The 19,075-nt window shown below is 62.8% G+C and overlaps 1 protein-coding gene across 1 annotated transcript in view; it reads left to right on the forward strand.

The window, feature by feature from the left end:
- Nucleotides 1-17,006, forward strand: part of PDE4C (phosphodiesterase 4C) — a 104,684-nt gene extending 87,678 nt beyond the window's left edge. Inside the window, exons 9-17 of the mRNA XM_077805485.1 lie at nucleotides 5,165-5,258; nucleotides 8,377-8,555; nucleotides 9,795-9,893; nucleotides 11,498-11,662; nucleotides 12,732-12,831; nucleotides 13,389-13,543; nucleotides 14,271-14,393; nucleotides 14,911-15,093; nucleotides 16,431-17,006. Of these exons, the coding sequence (XP_077661611.1) occupies nucleotides 5,165-5,258; nucleotides 8,377-8,555; nucleotides 9,795-9,893; nucleotides 11,498-11,662; nucleotides 12,732-12,831; nucleotides 13,389-13,543; nucleotides 14,271-14,393; nucleotides 14,911-15,093; nucleotides 16,431-17,006 (1,674 nt within the window). The remainder of the gene's footprint in view (nucleotides 1-5,164; nucleotides 5,259-8,376; nucleotides 8,556-9,794; nucleotides 9,894-11,497; nucleotides 11,663-12,731; nucleotides 12,832-13,388; nucleotides 13,544-14,270; nucleotides 14,394-14,910; nucleotides 15,094-16,430) is intronic.
- The last annotated feature ends 2,069 nt before the right edge of the window (nucleotides 17,007-19,075 follow it).

The following is a 19,075-nucleotide window of genomic DNA, read 5'->3' on the forward strand; positions in this document are numbered from 1 at the left end:
TCCCTGCGTTCCTCCACCCAGCACCAAACTGAAACTAAACCCCCCTCAGCAGGCTCCCTTCTGCAGCCTGTCTTCACATTCCCGGGCAGAGGTGTTACCTCCCCCTCCCCCTCCTGGCTCAGGTTACAGGCTCTCAGGTCTCCCATCCCCAGGGCACATTCCCAGGTCAACACTCCCCCCTCCCTGCTGCGTCCCATCGTCACACCCCAGTGCCAGACTCGGCCTCATTGCCCCCTGTGCGTTGGCTCCCACTGTCCGGATGGGGGACACGTGGGTAACATCTCCACCAGAAATGGTGTGTGGCCAGGGGTGCGCTCCCTCTGGGGTGGTGCAGGGGGCTCCTGGCAAGAGGGTGTCTGCTGCTTCAGGGCCCTTGACCAGGGTAGCAAGAAGCAGGCTCAGCAATGTGCCCAGCTTTGGGATTCCCCACGCACCATGAGCTCAGGAATTACGTTCCCCCTTCAGGGCTCTTCTCTGACTGAGGCAAGTCGGGTTCTGCACTGACACGTTCTTCGCTCCCAGATCAGATTTACCTTTGGGGTGCAATGGCTAATGGGGTCCTTCGGTGACAGTGTGCCCCGCTCGGAGGGCTGGACATTGCTGCTCCGCTCGCTGATGGCAGGCCCAGGTGGGTGGAGGGAGGCGTTAGGATGTAGTCATATTTATGGTTAGTTCTTTGACTGGGTGGGCTCTGATGCCTTTCTCATGGGGTTCAACGCACAAGGGGTGCGCAAACACACAGCCCCGCCCCAACCTGCTCACGCTGCAGCAGCCAGAGAGAATCTGGGCTGTGCAGTGGGCCTGAAAGGTTAAACCCTGGCTCTGGCAAACCGAACGGGGGGTGAGTGCCAAACCCGAGTGAATGCCCTGCCCCCAGCTCCTGGCCCTTTCTAGCGAGGGTTCTCAGCTGTAGGCCTCGCTGGTCTGAGCCGTGGTGTCCTGGCACAGGGAAAGTGTGTCTCAGGGAACCGGGTCCCAAGCCATCAAGCGAGGGCTCAGAGCTTAAAGCCAACACACTGGGAGCCAGCCCAGCCTCTAAAGTGCTGGTCTAATGCCTCTCCGCCTCCAGGCAGACCGCAGCCTTCGGCACTCGCTTAAGCCTGTGACCTCAGGCCTTCACATTTAGCCACCAGGGTCTGCCGAGCAACCCAGGAAGAGCCAAAGGACTTCCCCCTGCTTTGTGGAGAGAGGGGAGCACCAGGGTGGTGCTGGTGTGTAGTCACTGGGGCCTTCTCGGCACTGGCAAGAACTGCACCGTAATTCACCAGGGCGGCAATGGAGGAAGGGTGGCCATGTGGCTACGGCCCGGCTGTGGGAGTCGGGGGAGCGAGGCTCAGTTCCCAGTTATTGCTCTGACTCCCTGGGTGACTTTGGGCAACTTACTGGATCTTTCCATGCCTCAGTTCACCACCTGTAAATGCAAACAATGATGCTTCCCTGCCTCCAGGAGGGCCATGAAGATAGGTCCATAGACACTTAGGATGTGCTCAGATTCTTCTGCCATGCGTATCCAGGCTCAGGGGCTCTGAAAGCTGCCGAGTCCTGCCCGGAGAGGGTTGGATGTTGTCTCCACTGTCATCCTGGAACTCGTCAGTGCTGACGAAATGTGAGGCAGAAAATCCCGCTCTCCTCCGGAGGGACCTGCCTGGCCAATTGCTCTTGCAGAAGCCAAGCCCATGAGCGACTAGGTTCCTGGTCCTTCCGCTCTGACGAATGTTTGCGCTAGAAGGCAGCAGAGACGCTCGTGTGTGTGCGGCGCCAAGTTCTCGGCTTACGTCGCCCGCTCCTTCCTTCCTGGCGTTACCAGACGCGGCTGCGGCAGCATGTGCTCGGCTGCTCGATCTGCACCTCGGCTCCTTCTCCGGCTCATTTCGGTTTCAGGAGCTTGCATTGCCAAGTGGCTCAGGACTGCGGGCTGGGCCTTCCTTAGAACTGGTCTGATCTGCGGGGTGGGGGAGAGCCCCGATACACACACGCACCGCGCAGAAGCGGAACCGGGACCTCAGGCTTCAGCGGGGTGCCAGGGGTGTAACCGGGAGCAGAGGCTACCCCAGGCTGCGTTGTACACACGCGCTGTCTCTCTCGCCAAGAGCCGAGGGTCTGGTAAAAGGCATTCCTTCGCCAGCTCTCGCTCCAGCACCCGCAGGCCGGCAGCCCAGCCCTCGGCCCGGGGTGCTGAGAGCCATTGACCCAGCTGTAAACCCTGCATATAATAGAAACCATTTCAAGCCAGGGGGTGCACCCCCAGCCCCGCTGTGCCCCTGGCCCCACCTTGCCGTCCTGAGCTGCACCCACCTCGAGGACTGGGCCCCATTTCCTGCACCAGGGGGACAGAGGCGAGAGCTGTCGCCGTGACAGCCCAGGACCCCCGCTCCGCAGCCCTCCCCACGCCTGTCCTGGCAGCTGCACCGAGCCAGGCTCCGTCCCCTGGCCAATCTTTGAGATGGAGGCTGGCCTGCAGCACACGAAGGGTTAAAGCGGGCTCCCTCGGCGGGGGCTCAGGCAGCCAATGGGAGAGTGGTGCTGGGTCCTGCCCCTGCTGCGGAGCTCTCTCTCATTGGGCAGCAGCGCTCGGGGGGGCTCCCTGCCACATGCGGAGCAGCCCTGGGGTGCCCAGGGCAGGCGCAAGGTGCTGGACATGGGTCTGGACCCCTGCAGCCCGCCGCGATGCAGCCGAGAGCTGAGCCGCTGGGCCCCCACGGCCTGTGCTGCATCCCGCGCTCAGCATCCCGCTCCAATTCGTGGGGCATCAGGTTTTCGGCTGATCCTCCCCAGCCCCCCCAGCTCCCGGCCCCCCCAAGGGGGGACGAATCTCCGTTTCCCAAGGAGCATCCCTGGCTCCGCCGAAGGCTCCTGGCTGCATGGTGCCAGGCTTGCGGGGGGGAAGCTGAGATGCCTGACGCAAGGCCTTGGATCTCCGCAGCCTGGGGCTTTATCAAAGTAAGTGGGTGAGCTGGCCCCAGGCCCAGGGGCTTGTCACCCTAGCGAACGGCGCGGCAGCCTGGTCCGGTCCCGCCCTCTGGCTCTCACACCCCAAGCAGGGTGCAGCCTGCTAGTGCTGGGGACAGGCTGCACCCCCGGGCACCCTTGTGCTGGAGAGCCCGGGTCTAGCGTGTCACCCATGGCAGCTGTTCAGGGGATGGCAGGTTGGCCCCCCGTCCTCACAGTGCCAGCTCCCCTGCAGTGGGGAGGGAGGCCGGCTTTTCCAGCCACAGGTTCCCAAAATGCGCCTCAGTGCCCACCTGGGGAGGCAGGGCCAGCCGTATTTCCCAGTGGGTGTCCTATTCTGCCTCGAGCAATTGCCTCCAGCCCTGGCCCTTGGTGATGGCTTTAGCTGCCCCAGTCATGTTTTGTCTCCTGCCCCAGAACCAATGTCACCCCCTGGAAATTCTCCCGGTGAGCTCAGCCAGTGCCCTTTGCAGGGTCCCTGCCAGGCACCTTCTCCAGGGTGGCATGAGCCTGAGCCCATAGCAGTAGCTCCCACGCTCTGGGTGCTCCCCGCTCCTTTCACACGCACCTGGTGCTGTGCAGTGGGACTGATCCAGAGGGAATTCCCTCCCTCGCCCAGCACTGCAGCAGCCCTGGGGGGCCATGCTCCACTGCCTGCCGGGAGACTAGGGCGAGGGGCATGCCAGGGACAGATATGCATGTTCACTGATGCCTGCCACTCCTGGGCTGGAAGAGTTAACCCAATCCCTGGGGCTCCGTGCTCTGCTGGGAGCAGTGGGCCATCAGTGGGCCATGCACTGGTGTGGGCATCCCGGAGAGGGTTGAGCAGCTGCTGTCACCCGGCCACACAGGCCGTACAGCTCGTCTCCTGCCCAAAGGGGCGTGATTGGGAATGAAGGGCCAAAGCTAGATCCCAGTGCACACGGTTCAGGGAGCAAGATCTGCTGCCAAGCTCCTGGCTGAGCAGAGGCGCGACCCTGTGTTGACCTGTCTAGAGGCGAACTTGGCAAACGTCTGAGGAGCAATTAGGGCCCAAGTCTCTACCGGGGCCTCTGGGCCTCCCATGATAGAGACCACCCCTAATAACAGCAACGATAAAAGCCTTCAGGTGGCAGGCCATTCACTGAGCAGATCTTCTTCAAAGCCAGCTTCCTGAATGGGTGCTCAAATTACCGGCCTGCCAGTCCTGAGCTCTGGGCTTCCCTCCCAGGCCCAGCCAGTCCCTTAGCCTCCCAGCTGATCAGGGGCCAGGCTGCCAGCGTGTTGTGATTGTGCCACGTGCAACGTGTGTCAGACATGATGGTGTGAACGCAGGGTCCAGCCCACTCCCGGGGAAGGAAATCGGTCTGAAAGCAGCCTGTGATCAGAACAATTTGCTTCAGCTGCACCTGCTGGGATATTCCCCAAGAATGAGCATGAAATGGGACAACAGCCCTATCACGGAGTGTGGGGGAGTCAGGGCCCTGCACCCCTCTTCTTGGGATTCGCCATGACTCTCAGCCAGCCAGTAAAATGGAAGGTTTATTGGACAACAGGAACACAGTCTAAAACAGAGCTTGTGGGTACAACCAGGACCCCTCAGTCAAGTCCTGCTGGGGGGCAGGGAGCTTAGACCCCAGCCTTGGGGTTCCCCTGCTTTCCACCACAAAGCACCAAACTGAAACCAAAACCCCTCCAGCAGGCTCTCTCCTCTAGCCTTTGTCCAGTTTCCCAGGCAAAGGTGTCACCTGGCCCCACCGCCTTCCTGGCTCAGGTTACAGGCTCATCCCCTTCTCTCCCATCCCCAGGGCACAGTCCCAGTAGAACTAGACGACATTCCTCGGTCAGTCCACCCCGCTCCCTCCTGCGTCACAGGCCCAGATGCAGCGAGTTCATGTAACAGCCCGTGCTCACGTCCGTGCAGCTCGCACCTGTGCGGGCTACGGCTCTGTGTTTACCTGCTGGTGCCGTTCCGCGGTGCAAGGTCTGGTGTCGTACACCTTGGAAGGCCCAGGTCATTATGAGCACCTTACAATAAAACACGTGAGAACCTCCCAGGGCAGAGTGCTGCAACGCTCAGGGAAATGAATTCCTGTTGCCATCCCCAGAGCCCGCTTGGTGCTTCCACTCCACCTGTTTCCCATTCCCCTGGGCAGGGCCATGGAGGCTGGGGCGGGTCCCCCTGCTCAGGTCCCCTGGCCGTGTTCCTAATGGGCACCATTTCTTGTCTTTGCAGTTTAAAAGGATGCTGAATAGGGAACTGTCACACCTCTCCGAAACCAGCCGCTCTGGCAACCAGGTGTCTGAGTACATCTCCAGCACCTTCCTGGGTGAGTAGCAGAGCTGGGGATGCCGTGCCTGCCCCGTCCGTATGCCAGGTGTGCCCCATCCACACACGGTGGCACTTTCCTTTAGAGAATGTGATGTCTGGAGTTGAAAGACCAGTGAGAAGCCAGGGATGGCAGCTGGAGCCAGAGATTTTCTCTTGTGCTTCACTGAGCTCATCACCTCCCCACTGAGTGCTAAGCAAAGAGACGAGCCCTAGCCACGTGCGGAAGCCCCATTGTCTCTAGGCTTTCCTAGACTGGGCCAAACCCAGGCAGAAAACATTGAGGGGTATTGGTGCATGGGGTGGAAGAGCCCTGCCTCTTGCATTTTGTTTCTGATTCAATTCTGTGTAATCTCTTTGGGGCAGGGTTTGCAAAGCACCAGCACAAAGGGGCTGGGGCGAGCCAGGGGTGGCTGTAATCACAGGGCTAATGATTGTTGTGAGGGTAGCTAGGGGAAGATGCTGTACCCAGCAATGCTGTGTCAGCCAGCTAGGGAAGTTGTGTGACACACCACTAAAGAGACAGGGCATGCCACAGTCTCCTGGTCCTGCATCATGCCCTGACTAAGCACATCAGCCACTTCTTCCCAATGATGGGCCGTGGGAATAACGAGGCCTCCCCTTTGTCTCCTTCGGCAGAGAAAGGAGAAGTGGCCTTATCTGCCCTCCTGACCTCTTGCCGGGTTACTGTGGGAACGTGGTCTCTGCTGGATGTGACAGGGCTGATTAAAGTGGCAAAAGCAAGGTTGTCGGAGAGAGCTGGGGCTGCGGCTCTCTCCTGGGCCCCCTTCACCCCCAGTCAGGATGGAGGGGCAGGCAGGAGGGATTTCTCTGCGTCTCGGCTCGCTGTACTCTCTACGTGTCAGTGTGGTTGGGGTGGGGTCCAGCAGCCTTGCAGTGGCCAAGGTGTGTCCAGGGTTTAGGAAGGGCCTGGTTTAACACGTCCCCAGCTGCAATTCAGCCTGTTGCCCCAGGGCACTCTGCCGGCTTTCCAGCTGGAGTTAAAGAGCCGGCCACGTTTCTAGTGCCACAATATAGTGACACAGAGGCCAGAAGATACATTCTTCAGCGTGCGCACCAGCCCCCGCGTCCAAGAGGAGGGTTTGCCCGGTAACGGAGGGTCTGTCTGCAGAGCACTTGGGAGTGGGACTGCAGCATGCATCGGCACGCCCGAGCGCTCCAAGAACAAGAGCACTATAGCCATGGTAGCTGGGGGCGCTACCCCCCTGAGGATGACCCAGCGTCCTGGGGGATGGGGGGGCTCCTCCATCTTCACTGCTGCTGTTACTGGAGGTCGCCAGATCAAAGTGAGCTTTGTACGCACACCTGCTGCAGACCGGAGAGCAGTGCGGACCGACCGTTGAGAGACGGCGACACCGGGGGCTGTATGAACGCTGCCCAGTGCCAGCCAGAGGCTGCTGGCCTCTCACCATGCGCCTCCAGCCATGTCCGGCACAGAGCACCACAGCTGTTCCAGGGCTCTGTCCTCTGTGTCCCTTTGTAACTGCAATCCAGACCTGACCTGGAGGCGAGATGCTTTCCCTGTGTCTCTTCCTTTCCCAGCAGAGCTGAGGGTGGAGCCGGAGCTCAGCCAGAGCCCTCCTGCTGGAGTCAGCTGGCAGTGGGAGGGCAGGGGGCTCATCTCTGGGCGCCTGGCTCTTGAACTGCAGTGCCGTGTCCAGGCAGAGCTGGGCAGCATGCGCTGGGTGCAGCTGGCAGCCGATTCCTTTGGGTTTCTCTTGCACTGCCCAGCTCTGCATGGGGCCGTGCACAGACCCTGCATTCCTGGGGCTGAGGGCTCAAAGCAGCCTGGTAAGCCAGCGCTTGTCCCTCTGGATCAGCCCTGTCCCGCACACAGACTTGGCTTTGCTTTCAGTTTCCCCGCCCCCCTTCAGCAGCTGCCTGTTTGAGGAATGCAAACGCCTTGGGGCTCCCTGCAAAGTCTCAGGCCCTTTGCTGAGATAGTGGGGCTTTAACAAAGGGAGCATTCCTTTGGGTACCTACCTGGCTGCAGGAACAGGAGAGGCCTCCACAGATAAAACCTGCACCACTCCTGCCCCCTGGGGCACTTTACCAGTCAGAATGAATGCAGGTTCCCAGCCCTGCCTCTGGGCTGCGTCAGCAGCTCCATTTTACAGATGGGGAAACTGAGGCACAGAGCAGGTCAGCGGCTCTCCTGGGAGCCTCTGGCAGATCTCGGAACAGCACCCTAAGGGCGATGGAGCAGAGTTGTCTGGAAATGAAATGTGTCTCTATGAAGAACCCCGGCTTGCCACGGTTCCCGGTGCTGGTGTGTGTCGGGGAGAGGGCAGGGGGTGGTTTACACAGGCGATCCGTGCACGTGCGTGTGCACCAGGGGAGAGGGGAGGAATTGGTCTTTGAAACATCAGTTTAGCTGGGAAGCTCCAACATTCCTCAGCACATTGTCTCCCGTTGCCATGGCAGAGATAATATTATTCGACTCTGCTTACGTCAATTCTGGGTCTGAGTCGTATGGCGGGTGGGTCAGGCCTGAGCAGCGTGAAGCCGTGGGGCTCGGGCGGAAAGCACACGGGGGTTGCTCCAGGATTTTAACTCTCTCGGAAACTGACAGCAGTAAGCCCGGTCACAGGCCGGGGCACTGAGCCGGCTGCTCTCAGGCGCTGAGTGCGGGCGCTGGGCTGCAGTGCGGGACTTTGACGGGCGCTTGGCAAGGGTCACGCAGTGTTCGCAGGGGGAGGGGGGAGCTTCCGGTTTGAACTCCCCACTGCCCCTGCTGCCTGTCACCCGCTGCCTGGGGCACAGGGTCAGGGGCTTTCCCCCGGCCTGGAAGAGGTGTCCCGATCCTGGGCACCCCCGCTGGAAATCTGCCAGTGTCATGCTGCTCATGGACCTCACCCAGCTGTGCTGCCAAGGGGCTCCGAGGTGGGGGGCGTTCAGTGGGCTCTGACCAGCCGGGGGCCCGCTGGCTCTCAGAGCAGCCTCGGCTCACCAGCTGCTCAAGGAAGCAGGAAGAGGCAGGTTCTGGAATGGTCACAAGGTCCGGACCCGGGCAGCATCCCCAACTCCCAGAGGGCGATAGCCTGCCAGGGGGGCCGTGCCCGATGCGCTGACCGTTCCCTGCATTTTCTCTCCCCCAGACAAGCAGCATGAGGTGGAAATTCCCTCCCCGACGCCCAAGGAGAAGGTCGCGGAGAAGTCGACGTGCCCCATGGCGCAGATCAGCGGCCTGAAGAAACTGACACACAGCTCCAGCTTCATCAGCTCCGGCATCCCTCGCTTCGGGGTCAAGACGGACCAGGAAGGGCTCCTGGCCAAGGTAAGCAGGGGGAGGAATGCTTCGCCCCAGGGCCCCTCGTCCCCATGTCCCCCTGGCTGCACCCCCCCCCCCGCCACGTGTGTGCCAGCCGTGCCCCCCCACCCCGTCTCACCGCAATGCATGTGCCAGCCGTGCCCCCCCACCCCGTCCCATCGCCACGCGTGTGCCAGCCGTGACCCGCACCCTGTCCCATCGCCACGCGTGTGCCAGCCGTGCCCCCACCCCGTGCCATCGCCACGCGTGTGCCAGCTGCACCCCCCACCCCGTCCCATCGCCACGCGTGTGCCTGCCGTGCCCCGCACCCCGTCCCATCGCCACGCGTGTGCCTTCCGTGCCCCCCACCCCGTCCCATCGCCACACGTGTGCCTGCCGTGCCCCCCACCCCGTCCCATCGCCACGCGTGTGCCAGCCGCACCCCCCACCCCATCCCATGGCCACGCATGTGCCTGCCGTGGCCCCCACCCCGTCTCACCGCAATGCATATGCCAGCCGTGCCCCCCACCCCATCCCATCGCCACGCGTGTGCCAGCCGTGCCCCCACCGCATCCCATCGCCACGCGTGTGCCAGCCGTGCCCCCCACCCCATCCCATCGCCACGCGTGTGCCTGCCGTGCCCCCCCACCCCGTCCCATCGCCACGCGTGTGCCAGCCGTGCCCCCACCGCATCCCATTGCCACGCGTGTGCCAGCCGTGCCCCCCACCCTGTCCCATCGCCACGCGTGTGCCAGCCGTGCCCCCCCACCCCGTCCCATCGCCACGCGTGTGCCTGCCGTGCCCCCACCGCATCCCATTGCCACGCATGTGCCTGCCGTGCCCCCCCACCCCGTCCCATCGCCACGCGTGTGCCAGCCGTGCCCCGCACCCCGTCCCATCGCCACGCGTGTGCCAGCCGTGCCCCCCACCCCGTCCCATCGCCACGCGTGTGCCAGCCGCACCCCCCACCCCGTCCCATCGCCACGCGTGTGCCAGCCGTGCCCCCCACCCCGTCCCATCGCCACGTGTGTGCCAGCCGCACCCCCCACCCCGTCCCATCGCCACGCGTGTGCCAGCCGCACCCCCCACCCCGTCCCATCGCCACGCGTGTGCCAGCCGTGCCCCGCACCCCGTCCCATCGCCACGCGTGTGCCAGCCGCGCCCCCCACCCCGTCCCATCGCCACGCGTGTGCCAGCCGCGCCCCCCACCCCGTCCTACCGCCCCGTGTGTGTGCCTGCTGACTCACTGCCACGTGTCTCTCCCAGGAACTAGAAGATACAAACAAATGGGGTCTTGACATGTTTAAAATCACAGAGTATTCTGGCAACCGCCCACTCACGGTCATCATGTACAGTATCTTCCAGGTGAGTGAGCCCCAGGGTGGCTCCCAGTGGGGGCAGGGCATGGGCAGCGTGGAGCTGGAGGTAGCAGGGGGCAGGGTGGGGGTGGGGGTAGGACGGGGGGCAGGATAGGGGTGGGGGGCAAGGGATGGGGGCAGCACGGGAGCAGGGGTGGGGGTAGAGCATGGGGGCAGGGCAGGGGTAGGGATGGGAGCAGGGCAGGGGGCAGAGCATGGGGGCAGGGCAGGGGTAGGGGGCAGAGCATGGGAGCAGGGTGGGGATGGGGGCAGGGCAGGGCTGGGGGGGGTAGGCGGGGGCGGGGGGAACAGCACGGTGCCTCTTACTCTAATCTGACCTCCCAGCACAGTCGCTGGCCTCACCTCTCCCAAGCTTCTCCTTGTCCGAACGACCCTACAGGGCAGCGGTTTGGGGAGGTGCCAGGTCAGCCACGGGTCGGAGAAACTCCCTGGAGCCTTGAATTAAAAACCCTTTGTCCAGCCAGCGGGCGGGGGGGGGGGGGGGGTCCCAGAGTCCCCGGGCGATGCTCTGGAGCTGCTCCCTACGAAGCCAGCCAGGACTCTGGGGGAGTCTCCTCTCTGGGAGCAGCCTGTCTGCAGGACACACAGCTCACCCAGCTTCCACCTTCCTGGGTCTGACCTCGGAGCATTCAGCATCCTCTGCCCCTCCCTGCGCTTCCCATAGCGAGTCCGCCCAGGCGGGGTCCTGGGGCAGCCAGAGGGTCCTGCCCCCCAACTCCACAGTCAGACGTGACTCTCGGCCAGCCAGTAAAACAGAGGTTTATTAGACAACACAAACAGGATCTAAACCAGAGCTTGTAGGTGCAGAGAACAGGACCCCTCAGCTGGGTCCATTTTGGGGGGCAGCGAGCCAGACAACCACGTCTGCACTTCACTCCATGTCCCAGCCAGCCCCAAACTGAAACTCCCTCCAGCTCTTCCTCCTCTGGGCTTTCCCCTTTCCCGGGCCAGGAGGTCACCGAATTCCTTTGTTCTCCAACCCTTTAGCTCTCACCTTGCAGGGGGGAAGGGCCAGGCCATCAGTGGCCAGGAGACAGAGTGTCGGCCATTTATGTACCCTGGCCCTTTGCTCTGCAACAATTACACCCCCTTATCCCACCACCTAGAGACTTAAAAGATGCCTAGGGGAACTGAGGCACCCCTCCAGTATTCAGAGGAAACATTAAGAACAGTCCCACTTTGTCACAGGGTGTCCCTGCCGCTCACGGAGCTGTGCCCCCACCCTGATCCTGCTAACGCCTCCCCCCGCCCCATTCCCTCCCTGAGCTCAGCAAGGCCCTGGCTGTGGCAGTGTAGTGGGGAGGCATGGGTGGAAGCCCCTGGCTAGGGGAGGGGATGGGGAGGATTTGCAGAAGCAGCCGGGCAGCGGGCACAATGCTGCTCCCACCATTCCTACCCCACCCTTTCCTGGGCAGGCAGGGGCTGGGCATGGCTGGCACAGCACATTGGCCCTGGGGTACCTGGGTCTCTCTCTCTGCTGAGCTGGGCCTGAAGTCAGGGACTGACCCTGGCTCGTACTGAAGCTGTACTGGTGGCGGGGAGGTCAACACCCTGCACTGAGCCCATCCCACCCTCTCTGCTGCCCGGCAGGAGCGGGACCTGATGAAGACCTTCCGCATCCCAGCCGACACCTTCATCACCTTCATGATGACCCTGGAGGACCATTACCACGCCGATGTGGCCTATCACAACAACATCCACGCCGCAGACGTGGTCCAGTCCACGCACGTGCTGCTGTCCACGCCGGCTCTGGAGGTGAGGGGGTGGGGACAGCTCTCGGAGTCGCTCCCCTGCCCAGGCTCCAGACTGGGTGGCTGGCGGGGCTGCACACTGGTGTGACTCCATGGAGGGAAGGAAAACGGCACATCAGGACTTCCCCTGGGCGCCAGAGCTCAGCGCCCCCCAGAGCACGTCTCTGCAACCTGGGCTAGGTCTGCACCACGTCACAAGCCATCCATCCCCAGGGAGGTTTGTCCATCCTTTAATTAAGGAGCCATCTTTGCACAGGAATCATAGACTCGTAGGACTGGAAGGGATCTCGAGAGGTCATCTAGGCCAGTCCCCTGCACTCAGTGCAGGACTAAGTATTAGCTAGACCATCCCTGACAGCTGTTTGTCCAGCCTGCTCTCAAAAATCTCCAATGATGGAGATTCCACCACCTCCCTGGGCAATTTATTCCAGTGCTTAACCACCCTGACAGGTAGGAAGTTTTTCCTAATGTCCAACCTAAACCTCCCTTGCTGTAATTTAAGCCCATTGCTTCTTATCCTGTCCTCAGAGGTTATTGAGAACAATTTACCTCCCTCCTCCTTGTAACAACCTTTGACGTACTTGAAAATTGTTATCATGTCTCCTCTCAGTCCCCTCGTGCAGCCCAGTTCCCTGGAGTTTTGGGTGGTCCCTGAAGGCAGGTCACACTGTCTGGGTGGGACACATGGCTGCAGGGGGGAGGGGTAGGAGTTACATTTGCTCCTTCCCGATGTTGTCCAGCAGATGCTGGGTCTCCCCACAATCCCATCCTGGACCTGTTCATACCAGGATCCAAGCTAGGGGACACCTTCTGCCTGGAGTGTGTGGGAAATACTGCGACTTTCCCTCACCCTGGCTCGCTGCCCCAGAATGCAGGCAGCCTGGGATGCAAGCACCTCCAGCCACAATTAACCAGAGCCAAGAGGCTTGCTCCCAATGGGCTGCGGTGACGTGCACCTCAGGCTTGCCCAGCATGCAAACCCACGTGTTCGATGCGTGGGCCCATCACGTCCGTTGTGCTGCAGAGCAGCTTTCTTTCCGTTCTGACTCCCTTCCCCCTGTCCCTCGTTCCAGGCTGTGTTCACGGACCTGGAGGTCATGGCTGCCATCTTCGCCAGCGCCATCCATGATGTTGACCACCCAGGCGTGTCAAACCAGTTCCTGATCAACACCAGTGAGTTCAGATCTCCCAGGAACCCGCTGGTCCCAGGCTGGTCCCTGGAGACGCGTGTGTCATATGTCTGGCTGCCTCAGGTCACTGTGATGAGACACTGGCCAGGTGAAGCAGCCCTTGCAGAGGCCTGGCACTCACAGGGTTAGTTCCACTGCCAGCCTCCCCTGATCGAATCCAGGGCTCCTACTGCAGAGCAGAGCCACGGTACGGGGGCCCTGTTCCATGCGGCCCAGTTCCGTGAGGTCCCTGTGCTGGGCGTGGTGGGTCTGAACCCCGGGTGTAGCCGTGGGCATTGGGAGCTTACCTGCAGTTCTTCTGCAAACAGTCATGGTGCAAACATGGTCACCTACTGCAAGGGCAGGCCCGGCCCCCCGAATGGCTTCTGCACTTGGTATTGACGTGGCCCCGGGTACCCCATGAGGTGCCCCAGACCTGGCTGGTGCCAGCCATTTTTCAGCGCAGGCCCCTTTGTAGCGGGGGTCCCACCCAGAGCCGCCAGCAGCTGGCGGCCGGGCGCCCGCGTCGGCCTCTTGTGCTAACCCCGCCTGTCTCTGCAGACTCGGAGCTGGCTCTGATGTACAACGACGTCTCTGTCCTGGAGAATCACCACTTGGCTGTGGGCTTCAGGCTCCTCCAGGAGGAAAACTGCGACATCTTCCAGCACCTCACCAAGAAGCAGCGGCAGTCGCTCCGCAAGATGGCCATCGACATGGTGAGGGGGCCAGGGCCTGCTCAGCGCTTATGAGACGCAGGATCTGACCCCGACTCCAGGGGGGTCAGGCCTAGGTACTCCCTACAGACGCCCCACATGCAGCTGGGGCCAGAGCCACCCTGAGCACCAGGGCGGGGCAGTGTGGTGCCATCATAAAGCAGGTGACCCACGGTCAACCCCCAACGTCTGCACGGAATGACAGCCTGACAGTAAGGGGCCCCCTTTGACTGACCTGACTCCTGTCAGCTCCGTGGGGCCCTTGGTGCAGTGGTATTGCAGAGCAACGGCCCCAGTGCAGCTGGTTCTGGTGTCTCTCAAGCTCCCAGCAGGGCTTGGCAGAGTCAGGGTCAATAATCCACAGACTCAGTGGTGGCCCAGAGGGAGCTGGACATGCTGTTCCCTTCACTCCCAACAGGATCTGGCTGCTCTGGGCACAGCTGATCTCGGTCTCCATCCTGTTCTGTGACATCCCTGGAATGGGAGAGTCGCAGCCTGCGAGGTCCCCTCTAGCTGCCCCCTCCCCAGCCAGCCTGGGATTGTTCCCCACCCCAGACCCCAGCGATCGGACTGGCCTAGGAGGCACAAGAGACCTGCATTCAGTTCTGTGGATGTGGCTGCTGGACCCAGGGTACTGGGGGAATGGAGGGACAGGCTGCCTGGTTTGCTGACCGTGGGGCTGGGCCGCTCGGCTGGACACAGGCTAATGGGTGCCCTCTCCTCTGTGCAGGTGCTCGCAACGGACATGTCCAAACACATGAACCTGCTGGCAGATCTGAAGACAATGGTGGAGACCAAGAAGGTGACCAGTCTGGGAGTCCTGCTGCTGGATAACTACTCGGACCGAATCCAGGTGAGGTCCAGGGATTCTGGGACCCCGACCCCATGGAACGGGGCAGCTCAGCACTGCGTGGCTGCAGGCCAGGGCACGCCCCAGTCCTTCCTTCTTATTGCTTTCCCCATCGGCCTGAACTGCTCACGTAGGTTGGTCTCCGGCCTGTGATGCGACAGTGACACTCCTTGGCGGAGACATTCCTCCCTGCTGCCCCCTCTGCCCTTCTGAACCCGAGACAGATCCCAACCACCCAGCTTCTCTGGCCCCACCCCAGCACTCAGAGCTCCAGCCCCAGGCCCTGCTACAGCCAGGTCTGGCCCAGGCTGGGTTGCTCTGGCGCTGTCCAGGGGGATAACAAGCGAATGCCCAGCCAGGGCCCTGCCCCCTCAGCTTTGGGCATCTCGTGCAGACATTGCAAGGTCCCAGCTCAGCGCTGCCCACAAGGGACGGGCCCTGGGAGTGGGGCCGGCCAGGGCAGCCCAGCATCGGGGAGGAGGACTGGCTCTTTGCAAAGCTGTGACTGTCCTTCCCCCAGGTCCTGCAGAACATGGTTCACTGTGCTGACCTCAGCAACCCCACCAAGCCCCTGGAGCTGTACCGCCAGTGGACTGACCGGATCATGGTGGAGTTCTTTCGCCAGGGGGACCGGGAGCGGGAGAAGGGCATGGAGATCAGCCCCATGTGCGACAAGCTCAGCGCCTCTGTGGAGAAGTCCCAGGTGGGGCCGGGGCTGGAGCCGGGGCTGTGCTGGGCTGGCGGGGCGGCCCCGTCAGGGCTCAGTGCTGGGCAGGACAATGCAGAGTGGGGTGGAGGGGCCAGCGAGGCACCATGGAGCCCAGCAGGAGGGAGGGATGTGGCCCAGGGAGGAGTCATCTCTGGGGGACCTCTGCGTCCACTAGCCTGGGGAACTGTCACCAAGCAGAGGGCAGGGGCTCTTGGGCCAACCCCTCTGCTTCCACCCCACTGCACTCGCCAGTGGGGAGGATCCTGCCACGGCCCCATCCACCCGGCATGTTCGCTCCAAGGCAGCATTCGGGCTCTTGTGGAAGGATCCGAGTGGGGAGAGGCAGCCTGGGCGCAACTCCCTGGGGGCGTGTCATGGAGTCCCTGGGCGATGCTCAGAAACTGCTCCCCATGAAGCCAGGCAGGACTCTGGGGAAGTCTCCTCTCTGGGAGCAGCCTGTCTGCAGGACACACAGCTCACCCGGCTTCCACCTTCCTGGGTCTGACCGCGGAGCATTCAGCATCCTCTGCCCCTCCCTGCGCTTCCCACAGCGAGTCTGCCCAGGCGGGGCTCCTGGGGAAGCCAGAGGGTCCTGCCCCCCAACTCCACAGTCAGACGTGACTCTCAGCCAGCCAGTAAAACAGAAGGTTTATTAGACGACAGGAACATGGTCTAACACAGAGCTTGTAGGTGCAGAGAACAGGACCCCTCAGCTGGGTCCATTTTGGGGGGCAGTGAGCCAGACAACCACGTCTGCACTTTACTCCCTGTACCCAGCCAGCCCCAACTGACTCCTCCTCCAGCTTTGGGCTTTGTCCCTTTCCCGGGCCAGGAGGTCACCGGATTCCTTTGTTCTCCAACCCTTTAGCTCTCACCTTGCAGGGGGGAAGGGCCCAGGCCATCAGTTGCCAGGAGACAGAGTATCGGCCGTTTATGTACCCTGGCCCTTTGCTCTGCAACAATTATACCCCCTTATCCCACCACCTAGAGACTTAAGAAATGCATAGGGGAAACTGAGGCACCCCTCCAGTATTCAGAGGAGACATTAAGAACAGTCCCACTTCGTCACAGGGCAATAGCAGGTGGTGAAGCAGGGAGGAGCTGGCACCACTCCAGGTCCTTTAGAGTCGCCCATGGGCCCTCCCGTCAGCAGCCTGTGGAAATCAGCAGAGCCCTGTCCCAGGGGCAGGTCCCCGCGTGGTCCGAGTTGGATGGCGGGAGGTGATGTAGATGCTGGGCCTGACTGCAGGAATCCCGAGGGGCAGGGATGTTGCCCCTCTGGGGACGTACCTGGACCTGCCCGTATCCCCCAGCTCTGCCTTTGCTCACAGGTGGGCTTCATCGACTACATCGCTCACCCGCTGTGGGAGACGTGGGCTGACCTGGTGCACCCCGATGCCCAGGAGATCCTGGACACGCTGGAGGACAACCGGGAGTGGTACCAGAGCATGATCCCGCACAGCCCCTCGCTGCCTGAGGAGCAGGACCCTGAGAAGGGCGGCGGGGGGGAGAAGTTCCAGTTCCAGCTGACCCTGGAGGAGGAGGGCGAGTCGGACACGGAGCCGGAGGAGGCCGAGAGCCCGCTGGAGGAGGACAACAGTGGCAGCGACTCCAAGACGCTGGCCACAGATGACTCGGAGTCGGCAGAGTTCGAGCACTTGTCCCCCGGCTCAGCTGGCAGGGACTCTCCGCCCCCCACGCACGGCGGCCCGCTCAGGAACATGCTGGTCAAGCAGAAGGAGGCCCTGCACTTTGACAACAGGAGGGCTCTGGAGAGGACGCTCTCGCAGCCCGACGGCGGCACCTCATTGGGGTGCCCGGAGCTGGGCCGCAGGGGGAGCCTGGTGGACGGGGAGCTGGGCCTGGACGCAGAGGGGAAACTCACGTTTCTGCCGCTGGGGACGTAACGGGCGGGGCCCGCTGTGCCCATTGCTTGGGTCTGGGAGCCACCCGGAGACTGGGCGCCGCAGGGTCGTTAATAAAGAGAGCGAGAGCGGGGCCGTGTCCTGGCTCCCCTCCCAGCGGCCTGGCGTGGAGCACATGAGCTCTGTGGGCCCCCACCCTCCCATAGCACCTGCTGGGGACTGAGATCGGGACCCTCCGGAGGGAGCAGGCAGCAGCTGGCCAGGCGGGCCCGGACTGGAATTGTCAAGCTGCCGTGTGCCCTCAAGTGGCGACCGGGCAGCTCCCACGCGGCGTGGGAATGGCTCTGTACCTGAGCAGGCCCCCAGCCGCCCTGGGCGGGTCTGCGTGCTGTCGCTGGGCTCGGACGGGGCTGCGGCCGCAGCATTGTCATGTGTGTCTTGCCTCACTCTCCTCGGTCTCACCCTGTGCCCTGCGTCCCCGCGCCTGCCAGCCAGGGCCCTCCTTGGCCGGGCAGAAGGGCTGGGAGCGGAGAGGAGGGCAGACGGGCCATGCAGACCCATGAGCATCCCTGCTGCTCACAGCTAAGCACTGTGTCCCCTTCAGGCTGCTGCTCTGGGCACATGCCCTTTGGCTCCCGAGCGGGGAGCGTGTTCCCTGGTACCCCTGGGCCGGTCCCCCTTGGAGCCTGGCTCCCTCCCCCTCCCCCTGCTGGGATGCACTGACTCTCCTCCCAGGAAGGCCAGGCCTTGGAGCACATGCACATCGGACCTGTGCCAGCCCGGGGGCCCAGCTAAGCCCTTAGCAGCATCCCTGCCTTGCTGGCCTGGCTCCCACCTCGAGCTCCTGTGCAGCCAGTCTGCAGCCTCTTGCCTATTAGCGCCTCGCTGGCCCCCGCGGGCCGGCCCCGCGCTCCCTCCGTGAAGCCTCAGCCCCACCTCCTTGTGCGTTTCGCCCGCTGTGCAGCGTGCTCCCTGCCGCGGCAGTCCCCAGAGACCAGTCAGCCCCTCGCCACCTCCCTCCCGTCCAGACACTCTGCTCCCTGGGCAGTTCCCCAGCCAGCCACCCCCTCCTGTGGAAGGGGATGTGGGGCGGGGACCCCCTTCCAGGAGGTGGGGCTTTCCCCCCCGTTCCAGCTCCAAGCACTGCGTCCCGTGGCTGGAGCGCTGGGTGCATGCAGGCCGCAGCTGGGATTTCCTCAGAGGGTGCCTGTCCCATCATCTCCCCAGGAGCTCTGGGGCCGGGCACTCAGCTCCTGTGGCCTGGCACAGCTCCTTGGTACCCAGCAGAGCTGCCGGCCTCGGGCCCTGTGAGGAACAGAGCCGGGAGACAGGAAGGAACCCTGTCCATGTCACCGGGCGCAGGCCCCGCTCCCCCAGGCCTCCCCGCGGGCTGGGTCCAGGGAGGTGGCTCCCTGTCGAAGGGTTTGGATTCTACCTGCATAGCGGCTGGGCCCAGAGCCCAGGCCCAGCTGTTCCCACAGGGGAAGGAGAAGCTGTCTGGGTCTCGGGCACCTTTATCCGGGCTCTCGGTGCCACACCAGAGCTGTGCCGCTCAAGCTGTGGGTAGCCCCTTCCCCGCCCCGCCCGGCCCAGCTGTGTGGGGCCTAGTGAAGCCAGCAGGAGGCACCGCTGGGAATGGGCGTTTCAGAGCGGGGCAGCGGGTCTCTGTATTTACAGGAGCTGTCACGGAAAAGCATCTAGTCTGCCCGCCCGGGACACCCCGTTCTCACGCCTTGTCCTGCGCTGGGTACACGGGACCTCGGCCATGCAAGTACTGTAGGCTTTGGTGTGCTGCTGTGAATCTCCATTGCCTCTAATTTATGCAACTAAACTAACGGGCTGGCCTCCCTCGGCAGGGGGCCACTGACCTGCCCCTGCCTCCCTGATGCCAAACGGCCCTTTGCAGGCAGACACTGCAAAATATGAACCGAAAGGGGAGATGCATAAAACACCGCTTTAAAAGTTCCCCATCGCAAAGCAGCAATGGCTCCCCAATGCAACAGCACCCCAGCTGGGGGGGGAGGGGGCTGAGCGGGCTGGGCAGTGGGTGCTGGGAGACCCTGGAGCGCTGCGGGGGTGGGGCGAGCTGGCTGGGGAGACCAGGGAGAGCT

Source organism: Eretmochelys imbricata, chromosome 25 (assembly GCF_965152235.1).
Source record: "Eretmochelys imbricata isolate rEreImb1 chromosome 25, rEreImb1.hap1, whole genome shotgun sequence".
Taxonomy (NCBI): domain Eukaryota; kingdom Metazoa; phylum Chordata; order Testudines; family Cheloniidae; genus Eretmochelys; species Eretmochelys imbricata.